This window comes from Halichoerus grypus, chromosome X, assembly GCF_964656455.1.
Source record: "Halichoerus grypus chromosome X, mHalGry1.hap1.1, whole genome shotgun sequence".
NCBI lineage: Eukaryota > Metazoa > Chordata > Mammalia > Carnivora > Phocidae > Halichoerus > Halichoerus grypus.
In genome coordinates this window covers 12,388,692-12,408,217 of record NC_135727.1, presented here as the reverse complement: position 1 = coordinate 12,408,217, position 19,526 = coordinate 12,388,692, and the positions used below count along the sequence as shown (strand labels likewise).

The 19,526-nt window shown below is 47.0% G+C and overlaps 1 protein-coding gene and 1 long non-coding RNA gene across 2 annotated transcripts; both read left to right on the top strand.

Annotated features, from left to right (window-relative positions):
• The first annotated feature begins 11,652 nt into the window (after nt 1-11,652).
• On the top strand, nt 11,653-13,880 carry LOC118545005 (uncharacterized). The gene is made up of 4 exons (XR_013444618.1): nt 11,653-11,738; nt 12,023-12,099; nt 12,469-12,571; nt 13,810-13,880. It is a non-coding gene; the product is annotated as an uncharacterized LOC118545005 (long non-coding RNA).
• Nucleotides 13,881-14,018: 138 nt separating this feature from the next.
• LOC144378712 (melanoma-associated antigen 10-like) lies at nt 14,019-15,094 on the top strand. The gene has a single exon (XM_078064163.1). The coding sequence runs from the start codon at nt 14,019-14,021 to the stop codon at nt 15,069-15,071; it is 1,053 nt and encodes a 350-aa protein (XP_077920289.1). The 3' UTR covers nt 15,072-15,094.
• Nucleotides 15,095-19,526: the final 4,432 nt, after the last annotated feature.

The window sequence follows — 19,526 nt, the reverse complement described above, 5'->3', positions numbered from 1 at the left end:
TAGACCAGTGCTGAACAATAGTACTTTTTGCAAAGATAGCGATGATGGAAATGTTTATCAGCGCTTTCCAGTACGGTAGCTACTAGCCACGTGTGGCTACTGAGCACTTGAAATGTGGCTAATACGACTGAAGAAGTAAATATGTTAAATTAAATTTAAATAACTACATGTGGTGAGTGGCTAACGTAATGGACAGCAAAGGTCTAGACACTATGATGTATGGGAATCTCCTGAAAAAAAAAAAAAAAGAAATGTTTACTATGGGTAAGAAAAACTTGAGGAGAACATGTTGGCTATTTTTAAACATCTGAAGGGTTGTCATGTGGTTGCTTAGGTACCCTCATTGTGATTTCACAAAGCAGAAATAGAACTAATGAATAAATTGTTACACAGGGACCAGTTATGAACTTTATATAAAGAATTTTCTAACAGCTAGTGTGTCTAAAACTGCAATGGGTGACTAGACTAGATGCCCTTCAAGGTCCCTTTCCTATGCTGTGACTCTATGATGATATGATCTAAAGGTTGGAAATGATGTATTATGGAGAGAATTCTGTTTCCAGCCAGATATCCATGTATTACTAAGGTCCTTTAGGACACCCAGGCTAGGTAGCCTTGTCTATTTTTCTATTAAATTCTGGGTGAAATATATTCTGTCAATCTCTGAGATTAATAGTTCTATTTTCTACTCACTGTTTTTGAGAAAATTCCATTACTAAAGTAATTTGTGGGGGGAAAAAGAACTAACTTTTCAAGACCTTTTTCTTGAGGCTATCAACATATACATTCCATGATTTCTTCACTTCTCAGCCTTCATAGGTATCTAAGATTATGTCTCTAAAACATTGACAGGTAAACATTTAGAATGATCCAATTCCTAGGTTAGGTAATGGTTGGTGCTCATTACTTGAAGTAAGAGTGTAATCTGACTAGATGGAAGCAGTTACCATAATCAATTTCTGTGTTTGTGTTTGTGCAATCATGCCTTTTGTGTGATACTCAACTTTGGAAAAATTACGAAGTTAAAATAATTACATATTTAACAATTAAAAAGCATTGGCAAATCAAATGATCTAACAAGAGATATTTACGGTGCATACTCTGATCCAAGCAATATGCAAACAGTGGATATAGTGGGAGACCTGGCATGGTCTTTACACTCATAGAGCCTATAGTCCGGCGGGAGATAGACAAGTAAACTATCAATTACAGCTTGGATATTAATGCATGATGATAGTGGGTGCCCATAGAAGGGGTATGGAAGGATAAAGAAGGGCACCTAAACAAGCCTGGACTGAGGAAGGTAGGGGATGGGGACAGGATACATTATTGAATACTTTTCTGTAACAGTTTAGATACGATTTTTCTCATTTAATCTGTCAATGTGGAATGCTTGTCCTGGACTTACCTGCCCTTAGATCCATCCCTCACTTGTCCTCTGGTCTGCCTTATAATATACACAGGCTGAATCCTACTAGCTGCAGCTCTTGGGTTGGCCGACACTTTGCTATCTGGCTTCTGCCAACAGGGAAACCAATTGGAGATTAGAACCTAGGAGGATGGAGCAGCCAGAGTTTTTCTTCTTCCTCTGCATTAGGTGGTTTCCTCTTCAATGGCTTCATATTTTCCATGGCTCCAGCCCAGCAGGTTAATTCACCATGGCTCCAGATCCTGTTGAACCCAACACCTAGGCTCCAGAAACACTATCTCCTCTCCGTCCTTCCAACCTAGAAGTGGGAATGACTTCTTTTTGTTGCTAATTATTGGATTCCTTGACTTGCCGGTTTAGCTTCTTCATCACTTATGTAACTAATTCCCTGAATTAAATCGTCTCTGTTAAAGATTTACCATGGTTTCTATTTTCCTGGATGACTCCTGACTGTCACATGTGTGGCCACTTATAGTGACAGATTTTCTAGTATTAAACTTCATCACATTCCTGGGATAAGCTCCGTTCTTTTACCAGCAGTCAAATATGTTTAAGTTTCTCCTCTAATTAATAGCTAAATGAGGGGCGCCTGGGTGGCTCAGTCGTTAAGCGTCTGCCTTCGGCTCAGGTCATGGTCCCAGGGTCCTGGGATCGAGCCCCACATCGGGCTCCCCGCTCAGCGGGAAGCCTGCTTCTCTCTCTCCCACTCCCCCTGATTGTGTTCCCTCTCTCGCTGTGTCTCTATCAAATAAATAAATAAAATCTTTAATAGCTAAATGAAAACAAAACCCAAAATACCCTTGGATCTTGAAACCTCTTCTAAATAACATTCTATATCTCTCATCCTCTTCGTATCCTACTCAAAAACAATTTTTACATTGCCTAGTTTTTGTATATATTGAAAAATTCCAATAATAGGGTGATATATTTAACTTTACCTGTGTGATGCAGCCCACGTGCTACTTAGAGGGAAATATAGCATGAAATAGATGTATTAGAAATAAATTTTAAACATCCAAACCATTCAAGAAGCTAGGGAAAAAATACCATTAAATCTAAAGAATTAAAAAGTTAGGAAATAATGAAGTTAAATGCATAAGTAATAGAATAGAAAATAGACCCAAATAATAAAGCCAGTTCTTTGAAAATACATATAAAATTAGACAAGTTTTATAAATATGATCAATTACTAAAGAGAAAGGTAGAAATAAACTATAACTTAAATTGTACAAAATATAGATGCAGAAAGATTTAAATATTATAAAAGAACACAACAAATATCTTTCCCTCAGGATAACCAAATGGTGGACAAGGAACAGTTTCTACATATAGATAATAAACTAAGAAAGAATGAGAGAATGATCATTTTTCAACCCCTAAGGGATTAATGGATAAACACGATGATCATCAATTACTGCAAGCATCAGCACAAAGAGAGATAAACAGACATGTTGCACCTCCTAACGGAAGTGCACAGCATCACCTATGGAGTAATCTTGCAAAACATAAACCAAAAATACAAAAAAAAAAAAAAAATCTGATCAAGCTTCTACCTCTAAATAGCAATGTAAAGAAATACAGGGGGCCGAGGAACACATTAAAGGACACCAAAGTGTTGTAGTCTGCAAAATCCGGACTATGGGAACCAGGACAGAACATAAGACTTGTATTATTATTGTGTAACAATAAAAACTGCAGTGAAAAAGAGGTGATGTGTGGGGGAAACTGTAGATTATAAATGATTTAGGGCACCAATTGAGCACCAATTCAAGGAAACTGGTTTTAAAAAAACATGTAAGGCCATCAGTTAAATGTGAAAGATAACTGCATCTTTTATATCAATGACTTAATTTTTTAGGATTATTGTATTGGGTTGATATTTTATAAAAGAGTCCTTATCTTTTAAAAATGTAAACTGAAATACTTAGAGAAGGAATGGTGTGATGTCTTGGGTTTGCTTCACATTATTCTAGCAGCAGAAAAAGGGGGTGGTAGATGGGGGTATAATTAGAGCCAGATTGGCCATGCATTGATGATTGTTGATGCTGAGTATCAGGCATATTGGGTACAGTATACTATTCTTTCTACTGGTGTGTATGTTTTAGGATTTCTGTAATTAATTTTATTATAAATTTTATTATAAATATGCCATTAAACTTGAAATCCTAAGTGAAATGGACCACTTTTTAGGGAAAAAAAATGGCCAAATTGGTTCATAAAGAAATAGAGAATTCTAATGAAATGAACTGAAACTGTATTCAAAGCTCAAGTAACCCTTACGTGTTCCAGGTCAAGCAGTTTTGAAGGCCAATTCTTCCAGATGGTCAGGGAGAAGTAAGTCACCATCTCATGTAATCTCTTCTAAAGCATACAAAATGATGGGCAAGTATTCAGCTATTTCTCCCAGGCTGGCTCTCCCTGATTGAAAAGCCGGGTGAGGACTCCCCATGAAAATAACACTTGAGCTAAGCTTGCTCACATAGCAGTAAATATCTTAAATAGATTAATAGCATATTCAACACAGCAGTGAATTAAATGAGCAGACTATATTTTAGGAATGAAAACACGACTTAACATTAGAAAATACTTTCCATTGTAATTCCCTACATTAACAAATCAAAGGAGTCTATTAGTTTGCTAGGGCTGCCCTAACAAATTACCACAGCAGACTGGGTGACTTAAACAATAGAACTTTATTTCTTTATAATTCTGGAGGCTAGCGGTCCAAGATCAATGCAATGGCAGGGTTGGTTTTTTTCTGAGGCCTCTTTTCTTGGCTTGCAGATGGCTGTTTTCTCCCTCTATCTTCACAAGCTCTTTCCTTTATGTGTTAACTGTGTTCTAATCTCTTCTCATAAGGACACCAATCATTCTGGATTTGGGCCCACCCTATGACCTCGTTTTACCTTAATTACGTCTTTAAAGCTCCTGTCTCCAAACTCGGTCACATTCTGAGCTACTAGGATTTAGGAATTCAACATATGAATTTGGGGGTACACAATTCAGCCCATAACAGAAGAAAAAAACCATTTGATTACATTAATGGGTACAGAAATAAAAAACTTAGAAACTCAGCACAAGTTCATGGGAAATCTTTTAGCAAGCTAAGATCACAAGGGGATTTCCATTGCCTGAAATCTACAGCATCATGCGTTAATGTGAAATGTTAGAAGCATTTCCATTAAAATCTAGGAAAAGACACAGATATATGTTATCACCTCTACTATTCAAAACTACACTGGAACACAAAGCCAGAGCTGTGGATATCTAAGTAAGAGGTATGAATATTGAAAAGAAAGATACTATTTGGTGATATGATCACCTATGTAGAAAATTCTAAGGAATAAGCATGTGGAATATTCAAATGAATAAGAAACTTCAAAAGATAGTGTAAGTTCACTATAGCAAAAGCAAGAGCCTTGCCACACAAAAGCAATAATCAATTAGAGCATGTGATAGAAAATATCTCATTCACAACAGCAACAAAATCCAAAAATTATCTTAAATGAATCATTACAAAAATGTATGAGATCTTTATGGAAGCAACTATAAAAGTTTACTAACAGGGCACCTGGGTGGCTCAGTCGGTTAAGCATCTGCCTTTGGCTCAGGTCATGATCCCAGGGCCCTAGGATCGAGTCCTGCATCGGGCTCCCTGCTCCTCGGGGAGTCTTCTTCTCCCTCTGCCCCTCTCCCCCGCTCGTGCTCTCTCTCTCTCAACAATAAATAAATAAAGTCTTTTAAAAAAAATTTACTAACAGATTCAGATAAAATAAGTCCCAAACAGAGCAGTATATCATATTCATTGACGGAATACACATCATCGTAAAGATGTCAATTCTTATTTACAGACTTAATGTCTTACCTGTAGATATCAAGATGACAATAGAGCTTCAGTTACTGTCTTCTCCCAGAATTAGGCCCAGAAAACTATAGAAGGGAGAATAAAAACAAATATCAATAATAAAATTTAAACAACAAAGCATGAGAAACCCCTAGGGGAGACTGAGGACTGTGTTGAACTAGTACTTGTGTTTGGGGCGAGGGAGTTCTGGGCCTAAGAGAAGTTGGGGGGACTCTGTAGCTTGTAATAATAGAAGGCAGATGGCAGGATAGGGAGGAGCAAGCCTTTTTAAACTTCTGCTTCATTGCAGAAATCTGAGACTGCACCTCAGAGCACAGATGCCAGGAGCCCTGGGGTAATGTCAGGACAGCAGGGAAGATGGGGTTGATTGAGGCAGTGTGACTCCAGTCTGCTAATAATCATCTGAAACCATACTAGTGAGTAAGGACTGGTTTTAAAAATATTTTAGCAGAATATAAAGTATGAACTAAAAACGGAATAGTGGGTATCACAATGAATCACCCATAGTAAGGATAGGTATTTTTTCATGAAAAAAATATATTACATGTACACTTTGGAGAGATGTACAATGTATAATATATTTCTCACTATGAATGAAGGTTATAAAAAAGAAAATCACTGCACTGGACAATGCAATATCAGATAAACTCAAAAGAGGTAGGACCTTCCCAAATCATGCTGTTCAGCCTCTTCTATGTAGAAAGTAAATTTTTTAGAATAAAAAGTTTCCAAAGTTTAAGTCTGGCTGGTGAAGAAACCTTATGGGAAGTTGGGCTTCTCTGTCATGGGTGCTGCTACTACCCCACCTGGCATCTAGCCTGGAACCTGAAACTATTCTCTGTAAGAGTTGCACTTGAACAAATGGTCAGAGCTGGCAGGAAGGGGTAATTTCCTACATGGTATTTAATAGAGAAGCCAGGATACAAGATGAGGACCGTCAAGAGAGAACTAAGGGGTCCACCCATTCCAGAACAGAGGGTATCCCACAGAATCCTGCCTCACTGCTGGTGTTAGTTCTGGGAGACTGCAGGCAGGGGTCCCAGGCTGAGCAGCCCTCCCTCATTTCCAGCTTGGTGGTCTCAGGAAGCTGGGGGCTTTGGTCTGAGAGTGGCAGACAGGTCAGCAAATGGAGGAATCCAGACCTTGCTAGTTGACAAGGTGAGGACCTGCAGGAGTATTTGAGGGCCTGAAGAAACCTGCCCTGTTTCTGTGGTTAGCCCTGGGACTGGATGTGCTCAAAAGAAGGGAGGGGCTGGTCCCTGCCAAACATCAAGGTGAGGATCCTGAGGGAGGACTAAATAGACCCAAAACCCAGATAGAGGAAGTGCCACAGAATCTAGCCTTTTACCTGCTTTCAGCCCTGGGAGGCCCTAGAGCATGGTGGCCAAATGGGGTGTCCCCTGACGTCTCACTAGGGCATCAGGGAGAGGTGAGAACTTTGATGTGAGGGGCCCAGTTTCATGTCGGCAGAAGGGAGGGGACTCAGGCTCTGCCAGGCATCCAGAGGAGGATCTTGAGGGAGGACTGTGAAGACTCCCCAGACTAAGGGGAACCCACAGAAAGCTGCTCATGTAATGAGAATGGGGGATCCCAGGCAGGTCAGTCAGGCAGAAGTGCCCCCTCTTTCGACAGAGGGAGTCTCGGAAATGAGGGCCTTGGACTGAGGGGTGCATCAGATCTGCAAAAGGGAGGACATGCAAGCCCTGTCCTTAGTAAATATAAATGCCCTGGACACGTCCCAGGATATGCCTACAATCTCAGATGGGAGGATGGTGACAGGGAGCTTGCCCTGCACCTGACGTCAACCCTCAGTTGCCCTGGTGCAGAATGGCCCATAAGATGCTCCCTCACTTCCACCTTGATGTTCTTGGGAAGGGGAAGGGCTTCTTCTGGGGCTGGTGAGCTCAGCTCCAGAGAGGGAAGTGGCTCAGGCTGTGCCAGGAGTCAAGATGAGGACCCTGAGCTAGGACTGAGGGGTTTTTCCGCCCCAGACATCGCCCTACCCATGCAGTTATCCCGGGGAGACCCCGGGCAGAGTTCCCGTATGGGGCGTGTCTGGACTTCCGTGTCAGGAGTGAGGGACTTGAGGCTTTCTCTGAGCGGAGCAGACAGGTCAGAAGAGAGAGGAATCCTAGGCTCTGCCAGGCTTCGAGGTGAGGACCCTGAGGGAGAAGGGGGAGGCTTCCCCTGGCAGGGGGTGGGGGCCGGGCTCTGCCCTGCCGGCGCCATCAGTCCTAGAAAGCCGCGGGCACGGGTGGTCGGATGTGGCGTTCTGTGACTTTCGTCTTGGGACTCGGGGGACGTGAGGCTTCTTCTGAGGGGGCCTGACTCCGTCAGGGGAGGGACGAGTCCCAGGCCTTGTCGGCACTAGATGAGGACCCTGAGGGGGAGCGAGGGGAGCCCCCACCACAGATAAAGGGACCCCCACTGCCACCTTGCCCTTACTGTCAACCCTGAGAAGACCAGGCTGGGTCCCCGGATGTTCGGGTTCCTGTCCTGTATCTGAGGGCCTGAGGGGCGGGGCTTCAGATCACCAGTGGGAGGAGTTGTAGGTCTAAACAATCATTGAGGTGAAGACCCTGGGGGAAGGCGTGAAGGCACCACCCACTACGTATAGAGGGCCTCTAGCTCCGCCCTACCCCTGTAGTCACCCGGGGAGACCCCGGGCAGAGTTCCCGTATGTGGCGTATCTGGACTTTCGTGTGAGAAGTGTGAGGGACTTGGGGCTAGCTCTGAGAGGAGCAGGCTTAGGTCAGAAGAGAGAGGAATCCTAGGCTCTGCCAGGCTTCGAGGTGAGGACCCTGAGGGAGAAGGGGAGGCTTCCCCTGGCAGGGGGTGGGGGCCGGGCTCCGCCCTGCGGGTGCCATCAGTCCTAGAAAGCCGCGGGCACGGGTGGTCGGATGTGGCGTTCTGTGACTTTCGTCTTGGGACTCGGGGGATGTGAGGCTGCTTCTGAGGGGGCCTGACTGTCAGGGGAGGGACGAGTCCCAGGCCTTGTCGGCACTAGATGAGGACCCTGAGGGGGAGCGAGGGGAGCCCCCACCACAGATAAAGGGACCCCCACTGCCACCTTGCCCTTACTGTCAACCCTGAGAAGACCAGGCTGGGTCCCCGGATGTTCGGGTTCCTGTCCTGTATCTGAGGGCCTGAGGGGCGGGGCTTCAGATCACCGGAGGGAGGAGTTGTAGGTCTAGCCAATCATTGAGGTGAAGACCCTGGGGGAAGGCGTGAAGGCACCACCCACTACGTATAGAGGGCCTCTAGCTCCACCCTACCCCTGCAGTCACCCGGGGCCCCGGGCAGAGTTCCCGTATGGGGCGTGTCTGGACTTTTGTGTCAGGGAAGTGGAGGCTAGCTGTGAGTGGAACCGACTTAGGTCAGAAGAGAGAGGAGTCCTAGGCTCTGCCAGGCTTCGAGGTGAGGACCCTGAGGGAGAAGGGGGAGGCTTCCCCTGGCAGGGGGTGGGGGCCGGGCTCTGCCCTGCCGGTGCCATCAGTCCTAGAAAGCCGCGGGCACGGGTGGTCGGATGTGGCGTTCTGTGACTTTCGTCTTGGGACTCGGGGGATGTGAGGCTGCTTCTGAGGGGGCCTGACTGTCAGGGGAGGGACGAGTCCCAGGCCTTGTCGGCACTAGATGAGGACCCTGAGGGGGAGCGAGGGGAGCCCCCACCACAGATAAAGGGGCCCCCACTGCCACCTTGCCCTTACTGTCAACCCTGAGAAGACCAGGCTGGGTCCCCGGATGTTCGGGTTCCTGTCCTGTATCTGAGGGCCTGAGGGGCGGGGCTTCAGATCACCGGAGGGAGAAGTTGTAGGTCTAGCCAATCATTGAGGTGAAGACCCTGGGGGAAGGCGTGAAGGCACCACCCACTACGTATAGAGGGCCTCTAGCTCCACCCTACCCCTGCAGTCACCCGGGGAGACCCCGGGCAGAGTTCCCGTATGGGGCGTGTCTGGACTTTTGTGTCCAGGCGTGTCTGGACTTTTGTGTCAGGGAAGTGGAGGCTAGCTGTGAGTGGAACCGACTTAGGTCAGAAGAGAGAGGAGTCCTAGGCTCCGCCGGCCTCCAAGGTGAGGACCCTGAGGGAGGATGGGGAGGCTTCCCCTGGCAGGGGGTGGGGGCTGGGCTCTGCCCTGCCGGTGCCATCAGTCCTAGAAAGCCGCGGGCACGGGTGGTCGGATGTGGCGTTCTGTGACTTTCGTCTTGGGATCCTGGGGCACCTGGGGCTTTCTTTGAGGGGTGCAGATTTAGGTCAAAAGAGGGAGGAATCCCAGGCTCTGCGAGGCTTCGAGGTGAGAACCCTGAGGGAGGAGGTGGAGACGTCCCTCCACTGAGATGGGGGCTGAGGCTCGCCCAGCCATCAACTCTGGGAAACCCCAAACAGAGGTGGTCAGATATGGCATGTCGTGACTTACATTGCGGGAGTCTGGGGGACATGACACTTTGTCTGAGGTGCTTCCGACTCAGGTCAGCAGAGGGACGGCCTCAGGCATTTCCGGGCACAGGGTGAGGACCCTGAAGGAGAGTGGAGGCTCTGCTCACTGCAGATGGAGGTGTGTGTGGTGGCGGGGGGCGGCAAGCCCCGCCATGCACTTGCTGGTAGCGCTGAGAAACCACAGGCACGGGTCCCGAATATTTTGTCTCGATTTCCATTTTGGGAGTCTGAGGGACGTGAGACTTGTTAGAGCTGCACTCGGCTCAGCGGAGGGACGCCTCCCAGGTCTTGCCCGCACAAGGTAGGACCCCGAGGGAGGAGACCTCTCACCACAGAGTGGGTGCGCTGCCCCCACCCCGCCCCTTTTGTCAGCCCCGGAGGCCCCTCTCAGGGCCCTGGATGTGTTGTATCCAGACCCCCATCTTGGGAGTTTGAGAGACGTGAGGCTTTTTTTGATCGAAGCAGATTCAGGTTGCCAGAGGGAGAAGTCCCAGGCCGTGGCAGGCATTAAAGTGAGGACTCTGAGAAAGGACTGAGAGGAGCTCTCACTGCAGAGGGGTGCCGCAACCCTTCTCGCCTGTCCCTGTTGTTTGCCCGGAAGGCTCCACGCAGGCGCCGGTGTGATGTATCCAGGTGTGGTGTATCTGGACGTTCATCTTTGGAGCCTGAGGGAATGAGGCTTTTCCTGAGGGGGTGCAGGCTCACGTCAGTAGAGGGAGGAGTCCTAGGCCCTGTCAGGCATCAAGTTGAGGACCCTGAGGGAAAAGTGCAGGGACCTCCCAGTCCAGACTGTGGGGGCCCCTTATGAACCTGCCCCTTGTGTCAGCCCTGAGAAGACTTGAACAGGGCTGTGGAGCACAGGGGCAGTTCTTTATCCCTGACTTACTTCTCTGGCATCTCAAGGAGATGGTGGCCATGGATTGAGGGACCATCCTCAGGTTAGCAGAAGGGAGGGTATGCAGACCCTGTCAAGAATAAATATGAATACTTTTAGGATGGATAATGGGACCTTCTACTGCAGACAGAGGGAGTCTACTCTGCCCCTGCTGTCAGCCACAGGAGGACTCAGCAATGGTGGTCAGATGTGGTGTGCCCTCAGTTCTTCCAGGGAGTGGTGGGGCTCGTCTCATGGCAGCGAGGCCTTTGTCTGAGGGGGCAATATGAATACCTTAAGGGAAGACAGAAGATATCCTCCCACTGCAGAACAGACAGGATTCAGCCCCTGCTGTGAGCCCTAGGAGGTGACAGGATGTGGCTTCTCTTTACTTTTGTTTGGAGGTTCTCAAGGGAATGAGGACCTAGGTCTGAAGGGGCAAGGGCAGCTTCATAAAGGGAGGAATCCCAGGCCCCACCAGGGTTCAGTTTAAGGACTCAGGGCACCCCCTTCATCAGAGCAGATGGGACCCAGTGCTTCTCCACCCTTGCTGTCAAGGGTCCCAGAGAAGTGAAAACCTTGGTTTAATGGATGTAGCCTGAGTGCAGCAGAGGGAGGAATACTGTGCTCTGTCAGGTGTCAAGATGAGGACTCTGAGGGAGGATTTAGATGACCTCTCATCCTATAGAGAGAGGTCTTACAGAAACTTGCCCCTGCCTAATGGGCCCTGGGAGGCCACACAGCAGGGTTGCCAAATACAGTGCTTCTTGATTTCCACTTTGGGAGTCTGAGGGAGGTGAGGCTGTTTCTGAGGGTTGTAACCTCAGGTTAATAGAGGGTACAGTCCAGGCCCTGCCAGGCATCAAGGAGAGGACCATGAGGGAGGATTGAGAGGACCTTCCAACCCAGGTAGATGTGGTCTTGGTCTACCTTGAAAATACCCCAAGAGAGAGGAGGCCCCAGCCATGCCCTGCCCCTCCTGTCAACCCCAGGAGTCCACAGGCAAGGTTGGCTAGATGTGATATTTCCTTACTTTTGTCTGGGGGAGAGTCTTAGAGAGGTGAGGACCTTGGTCTGAGGAGGTGACACATCAGTTCAGAAGAAGGAGGAGTCCCGGGCTCTGTCAGGAATCAAGGTAAGGACCCTTGGTGAAGCCTGAAACCACTCCCCCTCCCTGAAAAGAAGGACATCACAGAATCTCAGCCCTGGGAGGATCTGAGCAGGGTGGCTGGGTGGGAGGAACTCTAACTTCTGCTATAGACTCTACCAAGAATCAAGGGGATAGAGGGGCTCATGGAGGTGAGGTCTGGGTTGGAGGGGGAGACTTCAGGTCAGCAGAGGGTAGGATAGGCCTTGCCAGGAGTACAGGCAGGAGTGGCTGGATTTGGTGTCTTTTTACTTTTGTTTGGAGTATCCCAGGGAGTTGAAGGGCTTGGTCTGAGCTGGTGACATCAACAGAGGGAGGAATCCCAGGATCTGTGACAAGTCAAGGTGAGGTAAGGACCTTGAAGGAAGACTAAGGGCACCCCAACCCAGACAGATGGAGCCTCACAGAAACTTCACCCTGTCCCCACTGTCCACCCTGGGAGGATCTGGGTAGGAATGCCCAGATGTGGTACATCCTCACTTCCTGCATGGGGTAGGTGGAGGTATCTCTGGGAAGTGAGACCTTGGCCTGAGAGGGTGATTTCAGGTCACCAGAGGAAGTGGGCCCAGGTCCTGCCACAAGTAAAGAATGCCTTGAGGGAAGACAGAGGGAACCCCTCCCCCAATCTGGGACAGATGGGGTGTAGCCTCTGCTGTCAGCCCTGGGAGACCCTGGGAAGTAGTGGCTGGCTGTGATGTCTCTTCACTTTTGTCTTGAGGGACTTGGAGCTGAGGTCTTTAGTCTAAATGTGAAGGCAGGTCAGCTGAGAAGCCACATCAGGTCAGAAGAGGAAGGAGTCCCAAGCTCTACCAGGAGTCAAGGTAAGGACCTTTGGTGAGGAACAAAGGTACTTCCCACCCCAGAAAGAAGAGACCCCATAGAGACTGGCTCACTTCTTTTCTCAGCCCTGGGACAACCCAAGCAGGGTTGCCTGGATATAGTATGCCCTCACTTTCCCCAGGTGAGGGAGGTGTCCCAGAGAGGTGCGGTCATGGCCTGAGGGGTGATATTCAGTCAGCAGGGAGTAGCCCGGGTTGTGCCAAGAGTAAAGATGAATGCCATGAAGGGAGGATTGAGGATAGTCCCACCACAGAACAGGTGGGGCCCTCCCCTTGTTAGCACTGGAAGGATCTAGCAAAGGTGGCAAGATGTGGTGCCTCTTCATTTTTGTGCAGGGGTTCTCAGGAAGGTGCGGGTCTTGCTCTGAGGAGGAGACACATCAGGACAGCAGAGGGAGGAGTCCCAGTCTCTGCCAGGTTTTAAGATAGAGACCCTGAGTGAGGACTGAAGGCATACACAGCCCTACCCTGCCCCTGCTGTCAGCTCTGGGAGGTCCTGGGGCATAGTGAACAGATATGGTGTGCTCTCAGTCCTTTCTTGGTGGTCTCAGGGAGGTGAAGGCTTGTTCTGAAGGGGCCAGACTTAGGAAAACAGAGGGAGGAGTCCCAGGCTCTACCAGGCATCAATGTGAGGAATGAGGGTAACCCTCAGCTAGGAGAGAGGGATTCTCACAGACTTTGGCCACCCTTGCTGTCATCCAGGGAAGCCCTGGGCTTGTATGGTCAAATGTGTTGCTCTTTCACTTCCTTCTCATTGGTCTCAGGAATGTGAGCTCCTGTTCTGAAAATTTTACCTTACACTAGCAGAGGCAGGGATGTTGGGGAGGGATTGGCCGCAGTGGTGTGGTGGTGGTGGGGTAGTGGGCAGGCCTTGTCAGGGGAAAGGTGAGAACCTTAGTGAGCACAGAGGGGATCATCCACTGCAGGATAGTAGGGATCTCCCAGAGCCTGGCCCCTCCTCCCCTGTTCAGGGCTCCAGAATTATGAGGTGAGGTCTTGGTGTGAGGCACATGTCCTCAGGTCAGCAGAGCAGAGGAGGCCTAGGCAGTGCTAGGAGCCAAGGTGAGGTACACACCTTGAATGTCTACTAAAGACTCCACCCATGTCAGAACAGAAGGGACCCCAGAGTGCCCAACTTCACCTGCCCACAGTCAGCTCTGGAAGACTTGAGCTGTGCTGGCTGGCTGCACCCTGAAGCGCTTTCTTATATCCTCCTATAGGTTTCTAGGAAACAAACTGTCCAGGAAGACAGAAGTTCTGTGAGGCCCTAGACCACCCCCCAAAGAGCCTGTAAGTTGGCCTTTGTCAGAGCTGCCAAGGGTGTTTCTCTGCTGAGACTGCTAACCCTCTTCCTTCCTCCCATAGGCCGGTGGTACCCCATCTCCCATTGTCTTGCTCATACTTCTTGCTACTGCCAACAAGAGTCATCATGCCTTGCTCTCCAAAGCGTCTACGCCTCACATTTGAGCCAGACTTTCAAGCCCAAAGTGAGATACAAGGCCTAGAAGTGGCAGATGTTCTTGTAGCTGAGGACGAGGAGGAGACTTCCTCTATTTCCAGTTGCTCTTTCAACTTCTCTTACCCCTCCACCTCCGCCTCCCCGCCTTCCTCTCCTGTGATCCCAGTCTCTCTAGAGGAGGAGGAGGAAGAGGAGCCTGCTGCAACCCTGAGTCCTCCCCAGAGTCCTCAGAGCTCCTGCTCCTTCTCTGCATCATGGAGCACATCAGAAGGAGTCTCCAACAGCCAAGAAGAAGATACAGGTTCCCCTTACACCTTAACAGACACTGAATCTTTGCCCAGAGACCCACTAGATGAGAAGGTGGCTGATTTGGTACATTTCATGATCCTCAAGTATCGACTGAAGGAGCGCATCACAAAGGCAGAAATGGTAAAGTTTGTCATCAAAAGGTACAAGAAACAATTCCCTGTGATCTTCAAGAAAGCGTCTAAGTGTTTGGAGGTGATCTCTGGCATTGATGTGAAGGAAGTGGACCCCACCACCCACTCCTATGTCCTTGTCAACTCCCTGGACCTCACCCATGATGAGATGCTTAGCGACAACCAGAGCATGCCTAAAAATGGTCTCCTGATAATCATCCTGGGTGTGATCTTCATAGAGGGCAATTGTGCCCCTGAAGAAGACATCTGGGATTTCCTGAATATGATGGGAGTGTATGCTGGGAGGGATCATTTCATTTATGGGGAGCCCAGGAAGCTCATCACCAGAGATTGGGTGCAGGAGAATTATCTGGAGTACCGGCAGGTGCCTAACAGTGATCCTCCATGCTGTGAATTCCTGTGGGGTCCCAGGGCTCATGCTGAAACCAGTAAGATGAAAGTTCTGGAGTTTTTGGCTAAGATCAAAGGGACTGACCCCATTTCCTTCTCATACTGGTATGAGGAGGCTTTAAGAGATGAGGAAGAGAGAGCCCAGCGCAGAATTGGTTCTGTGGATAATACTACTTCCATGTTCATTGCATAGCATTGGTCAGCAGCTTCTCCTGCCCCAACTGAAGAGTGAGCCCAGATATGCTGTATTTGAAGAGGTCAGTCCTGGCTCTGAGTAGAGGAGGGTCAGGGTCAGGCTAGGGAGAACACAGTATACAACTTTGTGTTCTTCTTCTATATGGATGATTTGGAAGTTTATCTTTTTTTTCCTTTTGGTATTCTTCAAATGCTGTTTTTTAAATAAAATGTTTATTAGCTTTAGAATCTAAGTATGTAAATGAATTTGTCACACACCTGTTTCTGTTTATCAGATTTAAGAATGTGAGTTTTGATATTTTACAAAACAAACTGGGGAACCTTCCCTCTTATTTTGTGATCTGGAACAAGATAACATGATACTGGAATAGGAATTTCCTTGGAAATGTGAAAGAAAATGGAGAAAAAATGTAAAATGTGGTTAATTTTTGGATTCCCTTAACCACTTCAGTTTATTCTGTAAAATTAAAAGATACATACCTGGATTTGCTTGGCTTACTGAAGAAAATAGGCATAATCTTAATAAATCTTATTTTAAAAAACCCTGCTTACTGATTCATTTATTCACCAAACATTAATTGGATATTTTCTCCTTGGAAAGCACTGTGTTAATAGTGGAAATACTAGGATAAACAAGACACACCCCTAATCATAAAATGGTAGGTGCTAGGAGCAGCAATCATCAGGAAGATGGTGAGATGTCTTCTAATACCTAAAGAACAAGTAAAAACAAGGAGTGATGAGGTAGATCTCCAGATGCGAGCAGTCAAGTAGAAATGCCCAAAGCTGAGGCAGTTTAGGGCTTGGGGAAACTGCAATTCCTGCTGTGGGTGGTAGCAGGGGCCAGTCTGTCAGGTGGTGTGTTCTAGAAGTGACAGAAAAGCCTGGAATAGAAAACCGCTTACTAGTTCTTTTTGTATCATGGATAAGCTGGAGAAATCTCCACCTGGAACAAGTATGGAAGATATTCTGAACTCTTGTCTCAGTGTAGTTAACACAGCGCACTTAACTAGGTGTCCTATATACATCATCTGCAATGATTTCTTGAGAATAGAGTGATATTCCCTTGAGGTGGTATCCAGAAGCCACTAAGCTAGCACTCTTCCCTAGCCAGAGAGAGCCAGAGCCCACTCCATTAGAATAACATTAAAGGTAGGTTATCTTGAGTGTAATTTGGCTAAATCTAAGCAGATCTAGATTTTGGTGGGAGTAAAATGATTGAAAATAGTGTTTTGGATGGATGAACAGCTAGGAGGGAAGGAAGGAGTTGGTCTTTGACTCAAATTTTGGGAACCTTTTAGTTATATCAGCTGAGAAAGACTGACACATAGCCAAATTATATATCCTCTAAGAGGGAAAATTTAATGAATTTTATTTGTGAAGCAACATTTTTGCCTAATTTGGCATTCTGACTCCTCTTGAGCTACATATTATCTGAGATGTCCTGGATGAGCACAAAATCCCAGAGGAGAGGGCAGTAGGGGCTGGGGACAAAATAATATTAGAAATAACTGCTATTTACTAAAGATCTGATAAATGTCAGGCACTGTACCAGATACTTTACATACATTCCAGCTGTCTTAGAAGACAGGGCTCATCAAACCCATTTTACAGATGATGAATCTAAGACTCACAGCGACTGGTAATTTCCCCAAGATTATACTGCTAGTAAGTGATGGGGCTGGGACTAGAACCCTGGTCTGAATTCATCTAGGATCCATGTTGGTTCCACTCACAGCCTGAGGCAGGTCTTCTGTCGCTTAGCCAATTCTTCCTGGCTTGGCAGGAAGCCTGCTTCTCCCTCTCCTACTCCCCCTGCTTGTGTTCCCTCTCTCGCTGTCCCTCTCTCTCTGTCAAATACTCGGTAATGTCTCTCAGGCAGCAAAAAGAAGGACCATGTGACAAGGTACTAAAAGCAGACCCCTAAAGAAAGAAGAAGAAATGAGAATAAAACATAATTTGGGAATTGACTAAACTTTATTTATCTAGGGTCCTCCTGCTCTTAACCCTATAATACCTTAATAGCTGATTCTAACCAGCTGCTGGCATTTGTGTCCAGTCCTAGCAAATTCCTGAATTACAGCATCTTCCTCCTTATCTTCCCCAGTGTGCCCTCCTGTCCAATTCTGGAACCTGGCTGACTGACCAGCTCTTCACTGTCTTCTCTGAAGTCTGTGCTTTGCTCCCAATGGGCAACCCAGAACCACTTGCCGTCCCCCTAACATAGAATATTCCTACCCTTGCAAAAGTCCCCTGCCTCTCCCAAACATCACTCTGGAAACCTGATAGCAACAGTCCCGTGAGCTTAAACGTTTGATTTGGACAAGTGCTGTTTCTGTTGATCCATAGTAAGTGGAACGGTGACCCTTCAAAAGATATGTCCAAGGCCTAATTTCCAGTATAGATTTCCCTCTCTATCTGAAAGTAGAGCATTCCTATGAAAACTTTTGTAAGCCTAAATGGCATAGCATGGAGAAGCAATTACCATTAATTTATAAGGAAAATGTTTTTAGCATTCCCAGACCCCAAAAATAACCTCTCTTAGGCTCTTCTGATACCTTAGGACACATCTTGGTAACAGATGTACAAAATGAATCAAGATAAAGTACAGATGCTCAAAGATAACTTCAAAGGTATGGCAGCTTGATGCTGAGATGCCGAATGTAGTTCCGGGGGAAAGAGCTTGGTGGTGCCACCCTCTCTGCTTGGGGTGTGTGCTGCCTCTTTATAGAGGCACTTTATAGAGGCTGCCTCTTTATAGGGCTCACTGCAAAACAAATGCTGAACTCTATATTTTTGTTTTTCACCTTTTTTTCTTAAAAGCAAAAATCCTCTTGGAATTTCTTTCAGTTAGTGAAAACAGGTACCAACATAGATCTTTCATAAAAATGAAGTGGCGTAATGCAAACTTTCTAAAAATGGGGCATACCTGTATGTGTGTATGTGGCCTGATTAGGGGGTAGAGGTTTTGCAAATGTAATTACTTTAGGAAGCTAGAGTTGTGATTATCTTGGATTTAGGGTGGGCCCTAAAAACAATGAATGGTATAATAAGAAAAAGGAGATGGAGATTTAAACACACACACAGGGGCGCCTGGGTGGCTCAGTCAGTTAAATGTCTGCCTTCGGCTCAGGTCATGATCCCAGGGTCCTGGGATCGAGCCCTGCATCGGGCTCTCTGCTCGGCAGGAAGCCTGCTTCTCCCTCTCCTACTCCCCCTGCTTGTGTTCCCTCTCTCGCTGTTCCTCTCTCTCTGTCAAATAAATAAAATCTTTAAAAAAAAAAATACACACAGACATAGAGAAGGGGATGTGAAGAATGGAATCAGAGATTGGAGTGATGCATCTGAAAGGGAAGGAATGTCAAGGTTTGTTGGCAATCTCCAGAAGCTAGGAGAAAGCCATGAGATCGAGTTCTTCTTCAAAGTCTGCAGAAGGCACCAACTTGCTGGCACCTTCATTTTGGACCGCTGGCCTCCAGAACTGTGAAAGAATAAATTTCTATTGTTTTAATCCAGTCAGTTTGTGGTAATTTGTTACGGCAGCCCTAGGAAGCTAATATATGGTCATCCCCCCTGGGTGTATTTAAAAACCTCTCAGTGTTTTCCAGATGGGCTTGTGAGTAGGGTCTGATGTGATGTGTAATGTACTGGTTATTGGGATATAATTCTGAAGTCAGATTGTTTTTGAAACCACCCTGATATTTGTAGTAGGATTTTAATGGGATGTATTTTTTGGAATTGTCCACTGAACACATACACAGATGAATGAGTTTACCATGTGGTTAAAACCCAAAGCGTCAAAACAAAATAAAAAACAAAACAGGAGGAGTTGAGATGGCGGAGGAGTAGAGGGACCCTAAGTTTGGTCTCTCAAATACAGCTAGTTATCAATCATTCTGAACACCCAAGAAATCAATCAGAGGTCTGGGAAAACAAATACTGCAAGTCTACAAGTAGAAAAATGACCACCTTTTGGAAGGTAGGAGGTGTGGAGACTTGAATCTGGTGTGATATTGCTGTGGATATGGTGGTGGGGACAGAACCTACTTAAGGAGGCTACTGCAAAGTATTATAAGCAGTGGAGTGCAAAATCGGAACTTTTAGAAGTCTGTTACAGTGGCGGACGTGCTTGGCTCAAAGGTGCTCAGGTGGCGAGGTGGGGCAGAATCCCAGGTGTGACACTGTGGTCTGAGGATTCCCTGGGTCACAAGAAGAACAGGTGGTGCTTAAGTGTTGCACTGTTCCCAGGCATAGGAGTGTGGTAGCTGGCTGAAAGCAAAGAGTCTAGGTGTTGGCTTTCTGCCCTGTATTGCCATAAACTGTGAACAACTGCATGGTTGTACCAACCACTTTCCTGGGACTGGTCAGCAAAAGGCAGAAGCATGGTGAGACCCTCCTCAGGAGGAACAGCAGGTCTGCACAGCAAGAGTCCCTAAAATTTGGAGTTTTGAAA

What these genes read in the sequence shown, in the direction of transcription:
- LOC144378712 (XM_078064163.1), top strand. Translation starts at nt 14,019, where the DNA reads ATGCCTTGCTCTCCAAAGCGTCTACGCCTCACATTTGAGCCAGACTTT.